This window comes from Patella vulgata, chromosome 5, assembly GCF_932274485.2.
Source record: "Patella vulgata chromosome 5, xgPatVulg1.2, whole genome shotgun sequence".
NCBI classification, from domain to species: Eukaryota; Metazoa; Mollusca; class Gastropoda; family Patellidae; genus Patella; species Patella vulgata.
In genome coordinates this window covers 63722261-63744500 of record NC_065883.2, presented here as the reverse complement: position 1 = coordinate 63744500, position 22240 = coordinate 63722261, and the positions used below count along the sequence as shown (strand labels likewise).

At 33.5% G+C, this 22240-nt stretch overlaps 2 protein-coding genes across 5 annotated transcripts; one reads left to right on the top strand and one right to left on the bottom strand.

Moving 5' to 3' along the window:
* Positions 1–823: 823 nt before the first annotated feature.
* On the top strand, positions 824–11285 carry LOC126820574 (threonine aspartase 1). The gene is made up of 13 exons (XM_050548620.1): positions 824–963; positions 1178–1245; positions 2565–2633; positions 3520–3640; positions 4665–4749; positions 5966–6045; positions 7166–7257; positions 7778–7909; positions 8356–8431; positions 8548–8661; positions 9422–9481; positions 10161–10234; positions 11177–11285. The coding sequence occupies exons 1-13, from the start codon at positions 927–929 to the stop codon at positions 11264–11266; spliced, it is 1098 nt and encodes a 365-aa protein (XP_050404577.1). The 5' UTR covers positions 824–926; the 3' UTR covers positions 11267–11285.
* LOC126820573 (arginine-hydroxylase NDUFAF5, mitochondrial) lies at positions 11275–21981 on the bottom strand. 4 transcript variants are annotated; one of them, XM_050548618.2, is made up of 11 exons: positions 19392–19963; positions 19100–19140; positions 18756–18867; positions 18138–18244; positions 17536–17575; positions 17296–17406; positions 16837–16923; positions 16296–16356; positions 13526–13609; positions 12374–12453; positions 11275–11788 (listed from the first exon to the last, which is right to left on the bottom strand). In XM_050548618.2, exons 1-11 carry the CDS (start codon positions 19638–19640, stop codon positions 11639–11641), a joined length of 1122 nt encoding a protein of 373 aa, XP_050404575.1. In that variant the 5' UTR covers positions 19641–19963; the 3' UTR covers positions 11275–11638. The 4 variants fall into 4 exon arrangements, with proteins under 4 accessions (XP_050404575.1, XP_055956748.1, XP_055956747.1 ...); XM_056100773.1 differs by lacking the exon at positions 19392–19963 and adding an exon at positions 19991–21981 and having other exon boundaries at positions 18756–19140; XM_056100772.1 differs by having other exon boundaries at positions 19100–19957.
* Positions 21982–22240: the final 259 nt, after the last annotated feature.

Genomic DNA, 22240 nt, shown 5'->3' with positions numbered 1-22240 from the left:
TAAGAAACTGCTTGTACAAATTTAAAACTTGTAGTTGCAATTTACTGTGTCTTGGCATTTTTGGATTTTACTCCTAAATCACTGTTAGTACTTCTTGAGGTCATTACCATGTCAATATTCTTGTAATTATCAATCAATCTGCAAAGAAATTATAAATACTGATATAAAATTTACAGAATAATCACAGACAGGAAAATGAATGTTAATTGCCAATCTAAAGCTAATATTGTAAAGATTAATTACAATACAAGCTCATTCTTCGCATGACAAACTTTAACTCCAATTTGACGTCATTTGATCTAAATAATCAATTGACATTGAATTCATATAGAATTTCGTTTTTATAAAGTTAGTTCAAAGTATCCAACACCTTTGATCTGATTATTTCAATTTGATGGCTTGGCAAAGCGGAGAGTCATAAGATGGGACCCAGATTCTTGTCAGTCTTTTGGGCAATAGAAAGGTTACATTGACAAGTCTCTAAATGATCAGATGAGCATCTTAACTATGAGTTGTTGTCTTATACAAATACTATTTAGAATTAGAAAACTCGGACCATCAACGGCATGATGAGAATGCTGTGGTGTCACAAGAAATCATATATAATATATATTCATAAGATTTTCTGAGAGGGATTCTAAAAATAATGTATCCAGATACCCAAAGGCGTTCAATTACAGATCATTCAGACTTTATTATATTTTTTTTTTATCTTTTTTTATAACCGCAAATTAAAAGGTAAAGCGCCAGTTCAATCTACATTTTATCACATTTGTGTTATGATCAATCTGACCAAATCCGAGTCAAATAAGAGTTCCTTCCCTTGAATCATTCCAGTCGCAGTGCCAACCCAATAACTTTACTTAGCACAACCAGTGTGTTTTTGTTGAAGAAATAATTAGTCAGACAACTGACAAAGCAAGAATATGTCTCTACCAGGTTGTTTTGTAGCTGTACATGCTGGTAACTAAAACAATATACCACAAGTATATCTAATGGAAACGTTTTCAACCCTCAAAAAACACTCGCCAGGAAAACACTTCTGGGTGTGTGGAAATTTCGGTTTCCACAATCTCATAATATTAACGAAACGAAATTATTAAATACTTTATATTTAAAATTTAATTCTTTTTACCTTTTTAACAATATGAAAAATTATTTTTTTTTAAAAATTCAGGTGCTGGTTTTCATTCTCCACGTAAAGAGGAAGAATATAAAGATGTTTGTAAAACAGCTTGTTTACAGGTGAGGTTGCAATTGCCATTGTAATTGTAGTCTGGAGGCTCAGTGCGGAGGGGTGTCCATCAAATGGGCACAAACGAGACCCAACTTTTCTAGAGTAAAATTTTGCGTAGAATACGATGCCGAGTGGTAATCAGTTTGCTGTTTTCGCGATATTCGGAGTCAAAAGTCAAATGAGGTCATTTGGACTGAAAGTGAATGCGCAGCCATTCTTGTATCACGAAAACATGCTGAAAATGATAGAAAGTAACCAGTCTTTCAATAAAAATGTTAACTTGCTAAATTCACCTTTTTTCTTGTGACCTCGGAGGCCAAAAGGTCAAATTGTCTGTTTTTTGCACTAGTAAGATTTAAAGCAATAAAATATCAGCGCAAAATATAAAAACTAGAGCGAAACCTGTTCTAATAAATAGTAGGAACATTTAAGACTTATCTTTAGGTGGTCTTAGTACCGTACATTTACTTTAGAACGTCGAAAAAAAGGTCCTGCAGACTGATTACCACACAGCATCGTATTCTACACAAAATTTTACTCTAGCTAAGTTGGGTCTGGTTTTTTGCCCATTTGATGGACACCCCCCGGCTCTGAGCCTCCGGTCTATTGAGAACATCATTCGCATAATATAGCATAGAGGCTATTCTGAGTATTCGGTTCTCCAACACTGCAACAGCATTTTCAGAAACAAAAATTTTTAAAGGAGCTAAATCTCTATTCTTTGGCACCTAGAAATGGACACAAATGTGCTTATTCATTTGGAATGTTACCTCAAGCTTATATCCTTTGAACAAATTTACAGTGAACACTGGACGTATTCCTCGTCAGTTGGAATTCACAAGGGAAACACCAGACCAAATTCCCCTCCATTGCATTGTCCAATTAACCATCTAGTGCCAATGTTAAATTGTTAATCTCAAAATGGCCTATGCGTAGACCTACAGTGTTGATGAGATATAACTTAAAATCAGCTGTTTTATTTTTAAATCTATACCAACATGATTTCTTATTGCCACATTTTTTTTAATCTCATTGACATGAATTTGAATCTTACCTTATGACAATGATTTTGGCTTGTTTCTGATCCAGTGATGTATGAATTATTATGATATACATGAATCATAAGAGTTAAAGGGATTTCCAAGCATGAATATTTTGCAATATTAAACTTAGGTACAGGTAGAATTATTCAAGATACCTGGTGTTAGTATTCTCAAATGATTCAGCTGACTTATATTGGCCAGGTTTGCCCCAACTTTTTCTGAAAATAATTCAAAATGTGAATTAAATATTTGCATTTCTGTCGCATATGTTTTTTTCTTTTCAGGCAATGCAGTTACTTTTAAAAGGAGAATCGACCCTTTCTGCTGTAACTGCTGCCACAATTTCATTAGAGGTATTATACATATTATCCACTTTTTTTTTAAAAAATCCCTCCACTTTTCCAAATAATGCCTAGGTAAATGTTCCCCCTCAGAAAGATGTTGTAGAATTAAGTCAGTGAACTGTGTTTGAGAGAAGAATTTGTTCTGGACAGATTTATTCAAGTTATTTGAAATTTTAATTTAAATGTATATATACCGTATTTAAATGCATTAAAAAAAAAAACAATTTTTAACTATACACGATTCATAAAAACTAATAAATTAATCACAATCTGCCAAGTACTTTTGATCATTACGGCAGAATGTGATTAATTTATTAGTTTTGTGTTTTTTTAAATATTATATACTGAGAGAAGCTTTATTTCGTTTTAATTTAAAGGAGCTAAATCGCTAATATTTTGAATCTAGAAATTGACACAAATGGGCCGCAACGCATATAATAATGTAATGTGAATGTATATAAACTGATTTACATTCAATCTTTTCTGTTTTTATTGCAATTTCTAATCAGTTATGTTCGGCGAAATACGCCAGAAGTCTCAATCGAATGGCAATCTCTAGCGTCTAGTTATTCCACTCTATACTGATAGTATTTATTGCGCATGCTCTCCAGATAAGAATATGGCGTCACCGCTTGACATGACTTCTACGAGTCCCTTGTTAAAAATGGCGCTGAAATGCACCATGGTACACGATTCATATACCAACGGTAAAATGTTTATTTTGTCTTAATTATTGGATATCAGAAGCCCATCTTTTCCCCATAAGGTCACAACACCAATGTTGATTTAAATTGACAAATAATTTGTGTTTTCAATGTCGAAGGGATGATATTGAGTTGGAGACTTAGCTACTTTAAATGTGTATATAAGAAAATAAAACACATCATTTTTTCAGGATGCATCATGTACAAATGCTGGTGTTGGTTCAAGTTTAACTATGAATGGAATGGTTGAATGTGATGCTAGTATCATAGATGGACAGACATCTTTATTTGGTATTGTGGGATGTTTACAAGGTAATTCATGAAGGCAGTTCAATTTATTACACTATTACAACTACAACCACACTACAAGTATAATTTTGTTACATGATCTCAGATAATATCTTAATACATCTTTTTTTTTCAGAATCATGTAGTGAAAAAAAAAAAATAGAACATTCATTTTAAGGAGCAGGGCTCTCATTTAATTCTTTTAGTCATTGTCTGGCTAAAAAAAAAATCAATGTGCGGCATCAATTAATTCCCTTAATTAAACTTATTGACATTTTCAAAAAGCTTAGTATACCATTTGTTAGTTGCAGTTTGGTTTCTAGAAAGCAAAATTAAAAAAAATGTGACAGTGATTTTTTTTAAATATAGATTTTCTGATTCTAAAAATGTCTAGCAAATTTTTTAAGAGAGATCTCTGCTCTTAAATTTGAAGTTCACTGAGGGAATGCTCAGTTGAGTCTTGAATGCTCTAAAATAAGAGAATTGCAATCACTTGAAATCGATTGAGTATCCTTTAAGAATCATAATAAATCTGATTAGGTACATGATATATGGGAGTGTAATTGCTTAAAGATACATTATGGGAGATTCGATAACTAGTTGGCAGTTCTCACTATAATAGTTAAAAACTATATAATGTAAAGGCAAGATGCTGAAAATTTCATTCAAATTGATCCACTATGAACCGAGAACTAAGCGGTTGAAATTCCCGGCTAGCCTTGATCATCATTACTAAAGTCGGTACAAAAAACAGCACAGTCTCGATTATCCATTTAATCGTTAAATCGTAAAGGAAAGTTATGCAGTAAATCGGCTCATAATCCACTAAAGATCGCAGGCTAGCGATGCCATCTAGAGTTGATTATGGTCTGGATAGGTTAATTAATGTCTAATTAATAGTTTAGATAACATTTCAGGCCTAAAGAAAGACCTGCAATAGGCAGATTTAGCTCTTGCATAATGCATGTTTAAGTATGTGATATATTAAGGTCATATTGTTTTTGTCCCAAGTCCACTTTATGATGTTTTTCTTTCAATTTGTGTATAGGTGTTAGGAACCCAATAAAAGCCGCAAAGAAACTGATTGAAAAGCAGCAGAGTGACAACCTATCCCATGGTAGAATACCACCAAGGTAAATTTTTATGTCACAAAAGTTTCATTGTATCGGAAATGATGCCATTGATTTATTAAATGAAAGTCATAAATAAATTTGATCCAACTATTTATCCTTACAAGGGGCTGAAGTTCACTCTTTTACATGTGTGTGATCGTAATAGAGGTATAGAAACTTTTATTGTTCTACTACGAGACATTCATCATTAATTATAAACACAACACTCAGTATAATCCTCTGTTGATAACTATGTATATATCTCTTAAACACCGATCATGGAATAATGTGGCTTCTATATTCTGTACCAGCCATATAATTTTAGGGGGATCACGTGGCTAAGTGGGTAAGACGCTGGCTCGCTAGCCTGGAGGTCGGGTGTTCGATCCCTGCATTTGCCGAGAAAGTTCATCCAGATTTTCCGGCGTGGTTTCCCCTTGTCAGTGATGCAGGATCAAGGGCCTGACAAGGACAGTTGTCTAGTCGTTCGGATGGGACGAAAAACCGAGGTCCCATGTACACATTGGCTTGCACGTAAAAGATCCCTTGGCAGTTGGAATTCGATATAAGAGTAGGCTGTAGCGCCGCTGCCCGGGCAAAATTTCCCTCATAGCACACTGTATGGCGTATGCCCGTCTTCATTAGCCCAACTTAGGAGCAGAACAGTAGGACGTTAAACCCCATTTCATTTCATTTCATATAATTTTAAAGTTACATGGTTAAGGTTGATCGTAGCTATGTTTGAAAGTTGGGTTTTGAAAAATATGCTATTTTTACAGCGTGCAAAATGACCAATGGGTCAGGTCTAGTTTCGGTCATTTTCCATTGCCCTTGGTCATGACCGGCAAATACGGCCAACATGGAATCTAGGGGGGTTGAATGGTTAGCACGTGCGCACTGGGCTGTATCATACGGTGAGTCATTGAGTCAACTGGCGGGGCTTCGAATCCCCGGTTTTACGTGACAAGGATTAGGGTCGCCTGTCAAACCTCGTGGGTTTTCTCCGGGTCCTTCAGTTTCCTCCCAGGGCTAAAGACCCCTACGCGCAAGCGAATTATTGAAATTAAATTGAACCATGTGTTAGCCCCGATATGACCTAGTTTGTGTCTAGTGGACGTTAAACCCCATTTCTCTCTCAAACATGGAATCCATGGGCTGGACAGTACAAGCTGTGTATTTTTGGAAATTTTTAATATTTTGGTGAGAGATTTATTGTTTATAAAATCATTTATTGCAGTGTTTTAGTTGGACATGGTGCGAGAAAATGGTGTGAACAATCTGGTATAGAAACTTGTGATCCAGCTCTTCTAATAACAGGTTAGTAATACAGGCTTATTTAAAGCCTCGGATTGTCATTGAAGTGTTTTCAATATTTTCTATTCTTGGCTTAGGAAGTGTTTTCAATATTTTCTATTCTTGGCTTAGGACAGTTGCTCATGCTTGCTGATTTTGCATCCCATTGGAGGGTTCGCACTGCTCTTGTACTTATATAACCATATTCTTTTCATTTTATTTATTTGTGTAATATGCTTGATAACGACTTGTGAAATCTTGTTGAAAAGTCGCAGTGAAATAAACCATAGTAATTGTTATCCATAAATAGTGTGTTATTTGATGACTTTCAATATTGTTCAAGTTGGATCTCTCAAAGGAATATCAGTCCAAAATGGTTCAATTCATTCTGTATTTACAAAGACATAATGAAAGGAAACTTTTTCAAGATCAATGCTCATCTGAAGATGGTGTAAACAAGCCAGTGCCACCTATAAATGTTGCTTAAATTTTTTATTTGACTTATTTTTAATCCATTTGAATCCAAGCTAGGAGATTATCTACCCTTGACATCTAGGTTTTGTTTTCTTCATTAAATGTTAAATAATCAACGGGAGTACATTTTGAGGGGATTAAGACGTGAAAAAGTAGATATTGTCAGAAACATGACAAATGTCCATGAGTGACTTTAAAGGGACAATAACACTCTTGCTGACTTGACAGCTCCAGAAAATAAAAAAATAGCCTTATTCTAAGTACTAGATGTGTTAGTGTCCTACCTGTTGTGTAAATTATCCATTAAATCCTATTTTACTTGTCCAAAGGGTTCAAAAATATTTTTAAATCCAAGTAATATTTGAAAAGCTTTACGTCAGGCTTTTCATATCATTTAGTTGAATATTTCCAAGTTTTTAAATTAGGTGTGTTAAGATGAAATTTGTATCATCAATTAACTGGAATATTGTATAATAGTACAATTTGTTGACCAGAATAAAGATTGGGACATATTATTCAGTTACAACAAGGGTGGTATTTAACATTATTGTTACATTACAAGTACATGTAGTCTGATTTTGATTCACTAACTCATTCATCATTATCACATTATTATAAGTATGTGTCTTAAATTTGTACCAAGTGTATAAGGTTTGTATTTGTATTCCAGAATCTTCTAAAAGAATGCATCTTAAATATAGAAGAAAAATTGAAGGTTGTTCTTCTAAACATGAAAAAGCCCATGAAGTAAAGAGAAGCAGGGTTAGTGAATTATCAGACTTTCATTGAGAACTGTGTCAGAATGTAATAGATGTATAAACTATAAACATGCTTATAGAAAACAGCTACCGATTTATTTAGGCGACGTTTCGAAGAGTATTCTCTCAACTTTTTCAAGCTAATAAAATATAACAATGTTTAAAGTAACATATATAGACAAAATTACAATAGTTTATTTATCTGCCTAGTTACTAAATGCCACTTAAAGAAAATGTAATTAATTGAATTTACAGTCCTTGATAAACAATATGTCTACAGTATACTTACCTTGATTCAACTTTAGAATAAGTTTAGTCTAAAGTGTAATCATGGGTAGACGAAGACCACAGAAATGGAAATACTGGTCTTCACCATCTTGTGTCAGATTTAAAGTCGCTCTTCAGCCACAATCAGTTGTGGTTATTGCCGATGGGTAGGGTTATATTTCCCTGGCTGCTTTAAAATTTGGGGGTGCTGCATTGGATTAGTTATTTTGATGTAAACATTTAGATTTGTTTGTTAGATTGATGAAGACGATATAAATGGTAGTGTACAGGATACTGTTGGTGCTATATGTATAGATAATAATGGTAATATAACTGCATCATCTTCTAGTGGAGGAATATGGTTAAAACATTCTGGTAGAATTGGACCGGTAAATAACTTTATTCATCATAGTTAATACAGTGAAAATTCTAAATTTGAATATATAGCCTAATTATTTGAAAGAAAATTATTTTTTTTTTACTGTTGTCATAAGGTTTTGAAAGAAACTGAAGTAAGCTATTAGACATGCATTGCATGTAAACCATAACATTGATATTAATTCGTTTTGTTAAAAAATAAGAGCAAGCCTGTTATTTTCTTAATCCAAACAGTGATATATTGACTACTAGTTGATTTTAAGAGCTCAAATTGTCACAGATTGATATAACAGACTGCAGTCAAATAAAAGTTTGCAAAATATCAGCTCACAATTATTTAAATGAATATGATCACTCTTATTAATAATTGTACTATTTCTGTCAAGGTCATTTGCAAACTAACCAAGATTTGGAATTGGAATGAGATACAACTTTTCATAAATCATTATTATTGTAGGCGGCTACTTATGGAGCTGGATGCTGGGCTAAAAATAAAACAAAGGACAGATCTGGTGTAGCCGTGACAACTTCAGGTAGAATTTTTAGTCAAAATCCACTCTATACAAAATGTGGTTTTATCATAATGCAAGTTTAAAGTCAACAAATATATTTTGTTTTTTATATCATGACTACCGTTCTCTTTGAATAGGTTCAGGTGAAGATATTATAAGAAGTTTATTAGCTAAAACATGTGCTGATCATATACAGACAGTTGATAATGTACATCAAGCTATTAATGAAGTCTTCAATAAAGAATTTATAGGTAATATAGTTTGTATATTAGGCCTATTTACATCAGGGGAGTGGTCTAATTATTAAAATAAAATTGTATCATTTAGTCCCAAAATGACCGAGGTTATGTCAAGTGGACGTTAATCCCAGTTTCTATCTCTCCTTCCTATTTACATCAATTTTCTTTTTTTATCTCATTAAAATTTTCAGTAGTTAAGCGGTTGTAACCATTCATTGGTCTTTATAGATATATGAGATCTTAAACAACCATAGATAAGCTGTTGTAATCATTCATTGGTTTTTATAGATATATGAGGTCTTAAAGATCCATAGATAAGCTGTTGTAACCATTCATTGGTCTTTATAGATATATGAGATCTTAAAGCTCCATAGATAAGCTGTTGTAGCCATTCATTGGTTTTTATAGATATATGAGATCTTAAAGAACCATGGTGGGGAGGGGGCAGAATGGTTAGCACGTGTGTGCTGTATCGTAAGATCTATCATTGAGCCAACTGGTGTGGTTTCGATTCCCTGGTTGTACGTGACAAGGAGTAGGGTCGCCTGTCCAACCTCCGGTTTCCTTCCACTGCTAAAGACTCCTACGCACAAGTGAATTATTGAAATAAAATTGAACCATGTGTTAGTCCCGAAATGACCTAGTTTGTGTCGAGTGGACTTAAATCCCATTTCTCTCTCTCTCTTTCTCTTAACAACCATAGATAATAAGCTGTTGTAACCATTCATTGGTCTTATAAGAAATCTGAGACCTTAAACCATGTCATTTTTAGGAGATGATAGTGAAAAACATGGAGGAGTTTTAGTTGTTAAAACAGAAGATGTTGATTCAGGTAAATATGAATATACTATTCATTTTCTCTTTTATTATTTTTGGCCGTGTGAGTCAAAAGTGACAACTTTAGCTAGTGGATTTTCACCATGAAAGCAACCATTTAATGAGTGTGTCATTCAAGAAAATTAAAATATTGAATTCACCAGCAGATATAAATTTATTCAAGTCTCATGCAAATTGGATGAAAATGTAAACTCAAATGCTTCACTGGTTAAACATACATTATGCAAGAGCTAAATCTGTCTATTGCAGGTCTTTCTTTAGGTCTGAAATGTTATCTAAATTATTAATTAGACATTAATTAACCTATCCAGACCATAATTAACTCTAGATGGCATCATTAGCCTGCGATTTTTAGTGGATTATGAGTCAATTTACTGCATAACTTTTCTTCACGATTTAATGATTAAATGGATAATCAAGAATATGCTGTTTATCGTACTGACTTTAGTAATGATGATCGAGGCTAGGTGGAAATTTCAATCGCTTAGTTCTCGGTTCATAGTGGATCAATTTGAATGAAATTTTCAGCAAATTGTCTTTACATTATCTAGTTTTTAACTATTATAGTGAGAACTGCCAACTCGTTATCGAATCTCCCATAATGTATCTTTAAGGATGCCAGTTCTTATGGAGAACATTTATTATTTAAAATGGTATAAATTATTATATTTTAGTTGAGTTGCTGTGGGCGCATACGACTGACAGTATGTGTATTGGATATATGTCATCCTTACAGAAAACACCAAAGGTAATTAGCATGTATCTAACTATGGTCTGCTGCATAGGTTCCAAGTCCGGCATATATGCCGGTCATGACCACTTGAGTTAAAAATTGACCGAAATGTCTTGAGACCCATTGGTCAATTTACTGGCATCACAACTCTTTTTCTGGGGAAAGTTGTATTTTATTAAAAGACAAATTTTAGCATTAAGTTTAAAAGTATATGGCATAGAAATTAAAACCTATCGATAAATACTGAACGTGAAATTTTTGTATTTTAGAAATGTAACATTTCACAGTATAAGTAGTTATTTTTATAGGTTTCATTTCTAAAAAATTAATATTTCTAAAACTGCACAATTCCATATAATTGTGTCATGTTCTCTTCTCACTCAGTTACTAAATACCGCATAAACAATTTGCTCAATTATAGAGAGTGAAATGGGGTTTAACGTCCACTCGACACAAACTAGGTCATTTCGGGACTAACATATGGTTTAATTTTATTTCAATGATTCGCTTGCGCGTAGGGGTCTTTAGCAGTGGGAGGAAACCTGAGGACCCAGGGAAAGCCCACGAGGTTGGACAGGCGACCCTGCTCCTTGCCATGTACAACAGGGGATTTGACAGGCCTTATGATACAGCACGCATGTGCTAACCATTTGGCCATCCAAACCCCCTGCTCAAGTATAACTAAGGGATTAAAATATGAGAGGTTCCCTTAGCCCTATTATTTAGATCATCTTTGATCTCTTAAGAATTGGCTTTTGAGTTTTCCTGACATAATTGTAGTAAATAACATTTGTACATTGGGTTATTGGCTGATGAACTCCAGTTTCTACATCCATATCACTGAGTGTGGCATAATGACCCTATTGGTCTTTAACTATTATCGAACATCTGTCTCAAGAGATTATTTTAGATATGGAACACATATTTACAGTTATTATCTTTTGTTTAATATTTCAGACATTTATATCAAGGTTACCTAGTGACAGCCAATCAGGAGTTTCACTTAAAATGGAGGGAAAATATATAAATTTTACAAATAAAAAATAAATAAAAACTTTTCTGACTATTTTTTTTTTTAATTTTCTACTCTATACAATCATTGTAAGGATGATGTCTGGAGGTTCGTATAGCTTACTGCTGAATTCACTTTGATGATTTGAATTTACTGTGTCATATTAATGTACTATATGTTCTGTCTTTTCTTGAGTAGTTAGTCTGTATTGCACACAGAAATGCACTGTATCATACATATAAATGTACCATTCCACTTTGAAGTCTTCATAACATAGATACACAAGACAGATTGTGCTTACTCTTCCTAAAACACCCGATACCATTTCTCATTTGGCAAGGTTCCTTGGCTAAAATATTTTAGTTGTATTTTCATGATTAATTAATCATCACACACATTCAGTTTTATTATTTTTTTGGATCCTGAGAATTATCTGAGTTGTCATTTGGATCTTTGGGGATATTTTTTCGTGCTTCTTCTATTTGTTTGGAAAGTTCATCTAATTTATCAATATTTTTCAATGAAACTTGACCTGATCCACGTGCTGCTGCTTTAGGCTGCAAATAAATAAAATTATAAATTATTCCAAACTATATACCAGGGTTTTTAATCCATATTGAAACGAGCGAGTCTGGATTGGTTCAAAAGGGGTCCAGGGAGAAAATAGGGTAATTATAAGCTTTCATTCCCTTTAATATAACCAGATATCAACAAAAATAATTTTTGGTCATTTGTGATGTAGAATAGTATTGTACATTTCAATATTTGAATAAAATCAGATTTTAGATATATCAGTAAAACCAAAATAAAATCCACATCCTTCATTAATTAGTTTTAATGCAGAGATTTTCTTTTAATAGAAAATAATATTAATATTTCAAAACAAGTTACACTACTTTCCCCTGGTAAAGCCTGTTACTTTCCTATATTCTCCTATCAAAGTCCACAACTGTGAAACAAATTTGTCTTACTGCATTTATGACCTGTGGGGATATTGATATTTTTGCGTATAGTTTACATAATACATATTCTAATAAAGATAAATAAATTAAAATGATTTTAATATTGGACTGAACACTTTAACTTTACACTTATCATGTAGGAAACTATTTATATGGTTTAAAGAATTGACTCGGACAAACCTGTGTTGGATCTGGTTTCCAACCAATAAAATATAATATCTGATATGTAGCTGGTACTCCATGTTCATTTCCATACATTTCTGTAATAAATGATAAGAATCTTGACATTGAAACCATTGAAATATTTTATTTTGGTAACTTTTAATAGTCATAGTACAGAGGTAATATCAGCTTAAACTGCCATATTTAAAACAGGTTGTATTAAAATTCTCATAAACTTTCCAATCTTTTGGAGCTATATAAGTTCGGTATTGTCCAAGAAAAAAAATAATTTTATTCATGTGTCTCACTATGTATTAAAACAGGCCTCCAAAGTCCAAACAAATATATGATACACACGAAGATAGTAAATTAAAACAAGCTTTTTAATGTTCCACTCTTTTGTTAATTTCTGCATTGATATTTATTTGTCAGACACACAACTATATCTTGATCAGTACTATACTATGGCTAATGGTAATAGGGAGGTTGGATGGCTGAATGGTTAGCATGCGCGCTATATAATACGGTCTGTGATTGAGTCAACTGGCAGGGTTTTGATTCCCCGGTTGTACGTGACAAGAAGTAGGGTCGCCTGTCCAACCTCATGGGTTTTCTCCTGTTTCCTCCCACTGCTAAAGACCCCTACGCACAAGCGAATTATTGAAATAAAATTGAACCATGAGTTAGTCCCGAAATGACCTAGTTTGTGTCGAGTGGACGTTAAATCCCATTTCTCTCTCTCTGTAATGGTAATAATATTACCATAAATATAGATGGTAAAAACCCATCATATTTGAGTTTTGGCATCATAGACTAGACAATCGGATTAAATTACAGATCTATATTTCATTTCGTTGTTTATTTTATACTTTTGATGGCTTCTTCCACATGAAGATCAGTTGTAGTGGGACGATGCGTCAGAGGTCATACAAGTGGCTTTCGACCCTATGATGTCAGACATTTGATTAACCAATCAGCATTGATGTTTCTAGAGGGTGACCCAGGTTAAATAACAACTCTTCCAGATTGTAGAGTAGTAAAGACAAGTAAAACGAAATTTTGAACTAAAAAAAAATGAAACAAAATGAAATAGGATCTGTGTTTTAATCAGATTGTAGTCTATACCAATTACAATTGGTCATTCCTACAAAAATAAATTGAAATGTTTACCATTATAAATAGCACTAGCAGCTGTCATTGTATCTCTATGTAATTGTGGCTTTCTTGACCATGAACAATTATTTTCTCCCATACCTGGAGGTAAAACAAAATGGAGCTTTAAAATACAGTCACTAAAACTGTGTGAAAATTATAGTTTGTATTGATTGTAAAAAATCTAGAGAACTGTTAATAATATATCTAAATACAATTAAAGTAGCTAAGTCTCTAACTCAATATCATCCAAAATCTTCAACATTGAAAACACGATTTATTTGTCAAATTAAATCAACATTCATGTTGTGATCTTACCGGGAAAAAGATGGGCTTTTGATATCCAATATTTAAGCCAAAATAAACATTTTACCATTGGTACACGAATCGTGTACCATAATGCGCTTCAGCCTCAGTTGTATCAAGAGACTCGAGGGACGAAATGAAATGAAATGAAATGTGGTTTTATGGCACGCCAGCTCCAACCGGGCTATATTGCACCAAACATATGGTGAATATTACAAGACAGGCTAAATTATATCACAGAAAAACATTATATGCATAAATAAAAACAATATCACAGTTAGTAAAATTAAAAATAAAATACAACTTTTATGCATATAAATATTAAATACAAAAATGAAATGATATATATACAATTAAAACTTATGATAAAATCCTGTCTCCTTTAAAAAGTCTAACACTTTACCATATAAACCCGGTTGGGCAAACATGTGATGTAATGACTGACAACGGTAAAAATTTGATCTAATATCCTTGAAATGCTTGCACTCAATCAAAATATGCTTAACTGTCAAAGGGACATGACAGTGTTCACATTCTGGTTGAGGCTCTCGCTTTAATATGAAAATGTGTGTTAAAAAAGTATGACCAATACGAGAGCGACACAAAACAACTTCATCCCTCCTGTTGGTTCTATAGGAACTTGGCCAGTCTCCTAAGAGAGGCTTAATGTGATGAAGTTTATTTGTGCCTGCAAGATCCCAAGACCGTTGTCAACGGTCATAAATAAAAAAGTTAATACAAGATTTAAAATCTGTAAAAGGTAAAAGAAATTTTGATATGGGAAGATCTAAAGCAGACTTGGCAGCTAAGTCTGCTTGATCGTTCCCTTTAATATCAACATGACTGGGGAGCCAGCAAAGGACAATGTCCTTGCTGTTAAACTCGTGTGATAGTAGCAGACGATAAATGTCTGCTACTAATGGGTGTACAAGCTGCTTATTGTTTATTGCTTGCAAAGAGGACAAAGAATCAGTAAATATACCGGTAACGTGTTTTAAATTAGAAGATGATTGAATGAACTCCAATGCCTGAAAGATGGCCTGGAGCTCAGCAGTAAATATGGAAGCAGCAGGTGGAAGTCTGACAGACATGGTTCCAGATGGCGTGACGGTAGCCGAAGCTACCCGATCACCATCTTTGGAACCATCTGTGTAAATGGGAGCATAATCACCATATTTAGACCTCAACTCTCGAAAGAGAGTCTGAAAAACCGTGGAACTAGTATCTCTCTTTTTGTTTTTCGTCAGATCTAAATCGATCTTTGGAGGCGATATAGTCCAGGGTGGAGTACTAAACAAAGGGGTATTCGCAATACTGTCATGACTGATCCCAGCCTCTGACAAAAGGGGTTGGATGCGAATACCGAATGATGGAATAACGTTAGTTTTCAGTAAATACAGATGTTCGTGAAATGGTCTAAATATGGTGTTATAAGAAATATGATGAGGCAGAGATGCAATTTTTGTAGCATACTGCAGTGCAAGTTTATCACGTCTGTCGTGCAATGAGGGCTCGTGCGCCTCGACGTATAAACTCTGCACTGGAGATGTTCGAAATGCTCCTAAACTGATTCTAAGTCCTTGGTTGTGTATGGTGTCAAGCTCTTTGAGATAAGACTCACGGGCAGACCCATACACAATACACCCATAATCGAGTTTAGATCTTATTAAAGCTCGATATAATCTGAGCAAGACCTTATGATCTGCTCCCCAGTCAGTGTTTGATAAGACTCTCAAAATGTTGAGGGTTTCAGACATTTCTTCTTCAGGGTTTTGATATGTGGGATAACTCGAGGGACGAGGCTAGACACATTGCACCAAATCAAACGGCGTATGTAGACTGGAATAGCCAGACGCTAGAAATTTGCACTCGCTTGAGACTGCTGGCTTATTTCGCCGAACATAACTGATTTGAAATTGGAGTAAAAACGGAAACCATTGAATGTAAATCAGTTTATATACATTCATATTACAGTATTATACGCGTTGCGACCCACTTTTGTCATTTTCTAGGTCCCAAATGTTAGCGATTTAGCTCCTTTAAATTACAATTTTACTTTATCTAATATTTACACTTTGTAATCATACAAACTTTCTATCATAATGTTCTGCAGCAAAGAGTTGCATTTATATTAGACAATTCTATTGTAACCCCATAACAACTCAGAACCATTCGTAATATACACTTTCCCATAATTCACCACACTATACAGTCGGCAAAACATCAAATAAAACGGAAAGGAAGTAGCATCCGAATTTAATCCAATCGGCACTGATGATACTGAAGTGATTCTGCTTATATTTCATGAAAAACTATCTTGCATTGGTCTGAAATTAGTCGAAGAGCTGTGAAAAATCTTTTGTTTCCTTTAACTGGTACTGGGGCAAAAAAAAGCTGTGATGGTGAATGTCCATCGCAAAGATCAAGTGAAAGCAAAAGTAATTTGATCAGTCTTTCGGGTTTTAATGTGTCTTTAACCTACCTTTTAAATCATACATCAGTTCATACGTAGATGGATAATTAATAACAACTTCATCTACATCCTGAAACATACAATAATAACAACTTAAAACATAGACTATGTTTACAATTATTACAAAGCCGCACCCCAATTTCTTTAGATAAAGTTTATTATTGTTACCAATTTATTCATTATACTCGTAAATTTGTTGTAGTTGTGGCTTTGAACCGTTTCCAATATGTACTATGTGTGACAAAACATGACTGTTTATCCCGTAATAAATGCACTCAAGATAATATGGCTAGAAACAGACATGCTTAATAACAGAATCCAGTACAGTATAGGAAACAATGACGATTATGGGCTTATGAAAAGGGGTATATGCCATGCAGTGTGCATGAGGGGAATTTCGACTGACATCAGTGTTTATGTTTATTCTACTATTAATTCCAACAGAAGCTGAACCTCGTTAGTGAGACATAGCGATCCTTACTGAGCCAACATCACTTCCAATGCTTATTGGTATTTATTCTGTAGAATAATCAGATTTAATAATACTTACTATAGTTAATAAATTAAATCCTGCCCTGTTTAATAAATTACCCAAATCTCGGATCTCTGTAAAAGGTGAAATATGAGCAGCAAATCCCTGAAACAGTAATATGTTGGTCAGAATAAAATACTCTTGTATAACCAGCAAACAATACTAGTGGTTCTTTTTCCATTTAGATATAAGATGTCAACACAACAATTGTTAGTCTGATAAAACAAGAAAGCAACATTGCAGTGCCCACAATACATCTTGTCAACAAATGTCACAGAAACTCGGGGACTGAGTGGTCAAAGGGTCAAATTTTGAAATTCTGGTCCATATCATCAACCCATTTGGCCAATCAAGTACACGGAAATTTGAAAGATTCACATAACTAACAAATTTTTATTGTTCGAAAAAAGAAAGTATATAGACATAATTATTTTAGTCTATCAATATTGCCATGGTAACCACAAGTAAATATCTCACCCCTTCTCTCTCTTGTTCTGCTAATTGTAAAGAAACCCTGAGTTCGTATAATGTCTCTCCTCCAAACATAGAACCAATGAAAGCACCATCATTCTTTAAACAATTGTAGACCTTGAAAAAAAATAGAAATATTTCAATTATATTTATTCTTTGAGCTAACGATGCCAGATTACTGCACATTACCCAGGTATTTATCATTGAATACTAACTTTTCTTTAAAAAATAATTTTAGATTCTCACCTGTCGAAAACAACCTGGTAAATCATTAACCCAGTGTAAACTGAAAAAACAATATTGATAAAAATTAAAGGGTGCTATAAATAAATGCAATATTTTGAGAGATGTTAAAAAAAAGGCCCCTGTATTATGTGTATTTCTTGTTTTTTATAGCCTGTCAACATGGAAAATCATGTTTCTCGGTGAGTATGGCGCTATCTCACCATTTATCTGGAAGGTTACATGTTGGCTGAGATAGTTTATCTGGATTTTCCAGCTTGGCTACTTTCGTCAGTGGTGCAGTGTGGAGGGTCTGGCAAGGTAATCTGGCTGATTGTTTGGATGGGACGAAATACCGTATGACACAATTGACAGCATGTTAAATATTTAGTGACCATTGGAAATGCTAACAAGAGTAGGCTGTAGCACTGCTAAGATATTTAGCTCATAACACACATTAACCCACAAAGTAAGATGCTAAAACCAACTTAATTCATTTCCAAGATCTCGAGACTGCAATGTTAAATAATTGTTTTAAAAAAAAAAATTTTATGATGCCTAATGATAACAAGAAAGAAAGCTAAAAAAACTGTGTTGAATTCTTGAGAATATATTGGTGAATTTACCTTAAACTACTAACAACAAGATTTAAAGATTTTTCTTTAAAAGGTATAAATTCTTCATCAGCTATAATTTTATATGTTGGTACTTCTGGAGATATTTCACTCTGTTTCTGTATTATATAAAATTAAGATAAATTATATATTCTTAATGTAGACAATTAGTTGAAAAGAATACAGTAACAACTCATTGTAACTTTGTAAGATGGTTCTGGAGTATTGATAACTCTTGGATCCTTTTCAAGTTCAATTTTGTAATACATGCTGTGATTTGGGGTTTCTTGTCATTCTGTAATGATCAAGGTTCATTGGATACTCCTACTCTAGAACTGATCTACATGTGAAGTGAATATTTGAGTCCGAATTTGTAGCAATTGATGACTTCCACTTCACAGACTTGGTTATGATCACTTAACTGTACATCGCAGTGGACGCTTACGGCTAGCCCCCCGATCCATTCACTTTGTCTGAATTTTGCGTTTGTCATTTCTGCGTATTATGTCTTGTCCGTATATTTGTTTTTGTGTAAATTATCTGTGGTGCAGTACCTCTGCACTTACTATTAGGAAAAGCATACACTACATGTATGGAATGGAAATTGAAGGCTTTATACTTTTGACTTACTAAAACTTGATCAGCTAGTTCACACTGATACAAAGTTGACACCATATCACTATAAATATGTTTTGATACATGACCTCGACCACAACCTAAGTCTAATGCAACACCAAACTTTCTGTAAGAAAAATACATACATATAATATACAAATTAGACTGGTTACTTGACAACTGTCAAGGTTTCTTTTACGTGCAATCCATCATATACACAGGATCTCATTTTTGTCCTGTTCGAATGATGAGAAACTGACTATACATGTAGGGAACCACGCTTAAATATACCATGGAACTTTCTCAGCTAACACCAGGATTAAACTCGGGACCTCCTGCTTAGTGAGCCAGCCTCTTACCTGTTTACATCAGAAATCCTGTCGGCTAGTCTATAACCAACCTGAAATATAATGTGATATAAAAATAAATGGTCTAAACAAACGTGGTCAACTTTAAAATATAGCATACGAAACGTTTTAGAATTTGTATATGTTAAGGTTTTATCGAGAACTTAAAACATGATAATTTGAATATTATCATTATCACCAAGATTAAGCAAAGCAAGAGATATCACAAATGTAAAATACAGGTACAGGGCTCATAATAATAACTTTACATTAATTGCAATTTAAATGACACATCTTTTTCTACCTCATCTTTTACATAATTATATAGCTGATAATCTGGCATCAAAGCTGTTCTATTTCTTTGTATTTTTTTAGCCTTTCTATCGAAGACATTCATTATTGTCTCTTTTCGTTGATCGGCAAAATACCTAACGCCCGCTGTCGTTATCAACAACGGTGAGTTTATTTTTATGGATTCTCTAACTCTTTGAAGGTGGCTCACTTTTTGACACCATGTCATTTTATTCGATTTCAAAAACATAAATCTAAACATTTTGTGGATTTTTCAAATATGTCTACATATTATCTACCAAAAGAGTATAGGCATTTTAATAATTCATTCTATTTTAAGAGTTTGGGGCGATTTTCAATCAACAAAATGCACAGAAATCACATTTTTTAGTAAACCGGAAGTGTAACTTTTATTTCCTCCATCATGTAAGAAAGTCGATAGGGGAGTAACTCTTCCGTTTCTCTATTTGGTTTCAGACCACATTTCTAAGCCCACTATTGAACCTATATGACTTTCCTGCATGGAATTATTGGAACAATAAATAATGGACAGGATTGGTTTTCAATATAATTAAAATCTCTTTGTCATCCTTCCAGATCATAAATATTTACCAAGTAGGCTGATATCATATCACAGAATTTCACTGTATGACCTTTACCAAAAATACATAATATATGGAGGGTAATTATGCTGCAGTGTTTTACCTAGTAGTTTGCCAGTTGTAATTGCTGTTCCAAGTTCCTACCTTAAATAAAGGACTTTAAAACAGAATGTAAATATATGTATTGTAGTTTTGATAATTGATTCTGCTATGTGAATACCCATGATAAAGCGTAAAAAGATATACATAACATTTCTTCTTTTCAAATTCCTCCTGAACTGCTATAATTCTCTCCTTGTTAAATATTGATTTTCAGATGATTAGTGGATGGGCATGTCTGTGTTCCCGAATGTAAATGACAATAATATATTGATAAATTGATTTACTCAATCTCTGCTTATCTTTAATATAAATGTGAAAGCCATTGTATATTTACAAATGTTTAAGTCCTTGTATATTGACATATGTGAGCCCTTGTACATTTACATGAGGGTTCAGGTGACCGAATCCTCTAAGGCACATGCTTTAGATCATCAGATATGTCATTGAGTCAAGCAATTTCACTTCAATGGAGATCAGTCGACTGTGCAACCTTGTGGGTTTTCTCAGGACCTCTGATTTCTTCTCACAGCTGAAGACCCCTAGTATACATCTACGTGAATTATTGAAATAACATTGAACCGTGTTATTCCTGAAATGACCTAGTTTGTGCTGAGTGGAAGTTAAATCCCATTTCTCTCTGTATACTTACATAAAGAAGTTTAACTGTTCAGGTATATTTTGCATACCAATAATAATAATAATAATAAAAACTTTATTTAATGAGGCAACGTATTTAGTTTGCAAAAAAAAAAAACCTAGTCTTCCATAGGTCCCTCCTAAACTACAAAGACATATATACATGTAATATCAGGATAAATTTAAAATCATTAGAAATGCAATAGCATTTTAAAGTGGAAAGTTTGATAAGTCACTCCCAAACTACAAAACATATACATTATACAAGTAGAATATAGGAAGAACACTATAATTACACACAAAATAAAATAGAATGCAGTTGCAAGTTAAAAATAATAAGTATGTCATCAGTTGAATATTATGGTTCCTTCTAACAACACAAGGATTCATTTCAATAAACACAATTAATACCTTTTTAAATAACAGAATTTCATTTTTAAATAACAGTGACATAACATATCAGTTTAATAACCAATTTTAATCAGAAATATTATTAGTAACAATAATGCCCACAATATAAAACACTTCTGTATATTATATTATATAAATTGATTTCTCATTGAATATTTTAATTAGCACCATATAGTATCAAAACTGATATTCATAAAATTGAATCAAAACAATGTTAAAGCCCAGTGAATAGAAAGACAATTTCACGTGATTTTTTAAATCTTCTACACGAATAACAGTCAAGCAGTAGTTAAAATTGAAAATAAAAATAGAGGAATTTGACAGTCTTGTATATATGTTCACAGGTGCCTGTAACATGGAAGCTAACAGAACACAGTTAATTTGTTCCCTGATCGCTAAATGCCACTTAAAGAATAAACATGGAAGCTCTCTTTCAAAAATAACATTAAACTGTGACTAAGTATAATGCCAATAGTCTATTACGTTTATGTTTAAACTGTCTGAATCCGATTCCCTACTTCAAGGGCAAATTACTCCTTGGCCAACTGTTTCTTACTTTAGTATTATCATGGACCTTTATAAATCCATGGCATTATATCTACTGAATTGGCTTTAGATAAGTTATTTGCCCCTGAACTAGGGAATCGGATTCAGACTGGCTATTTGAACATGAATGTAATAGTAGTCACAGCTCAATGTTATTTTTGAAAAACATTTTCCGTGTTACATGCATTTCTATATGTACACATCCATAATCCACAATTTTACCACAATTGACTTCATACAGCCCATCGTGATTTGTATATCTGTAATGGCAACCATGCAGTTCATCAGTCAGTGACTCGAACTATTAAATTAAATATCCTTCATGTTCTTTGGATTCAATATTTCTATCCAATAACCATCAGGATCCTGGATAAAAGCCAATCCTTTCATTTTCCCTGAAAATAGAAAAATTTGAAATATTTTTATAAGTAATATGGGAGTCGTGGTGGCTTAGCCGAGAAATTTTATCATGATTTTCTGGTGTGGTTCCCTCTTGTAAGTGGTGCAGGACGGAGGACCTGCAAGGGACAATGTATAGTCGGTCGTATGGGACAAAAAACCATGC

Coding starts and splice junctions, on each gene's coding strand:
- LOC126820574 (XM_050548620.1), top strand. CDS start 927: ATGTCTCTACCAGGTTGTTTTGTAGCTGTACATGCTG. Junction 8,662..9,421: donor CTTCAATAAAGAATTTATAG/GTAATATAGTTT, acceptor TGTCATTTTTAG/GAGATGATAGTGAAAAACAT. Junction 10,235..11,176: donor CCTTACAGAAAACACCAAAG/GTAATTAGCATG, acceptor TTAATATTTCAG/ACATTTATATCAAGGTTACC.
- LOC126820573 (XM_050548618.2), bottom strand. CDS start 19,640: ATGTTTAGATTTATGTTTTTGAAATCGAATAAAATGACATGGTGTCAA. Junction 19,141..19,391: donor ATAATTATGTAAAAGATGAG/GTAGAAAAAGAT, acceptor ATTATATTTCAG/GTTGGTTATAGACTAGCCGA. Junction 17,407..17,535: donor TACCAGGTTGTTTTCGACAG/GTGAGAATCTAA, acceptor TTTTTTTTCAAG/GTCTACAATTGTTTAAAGAA.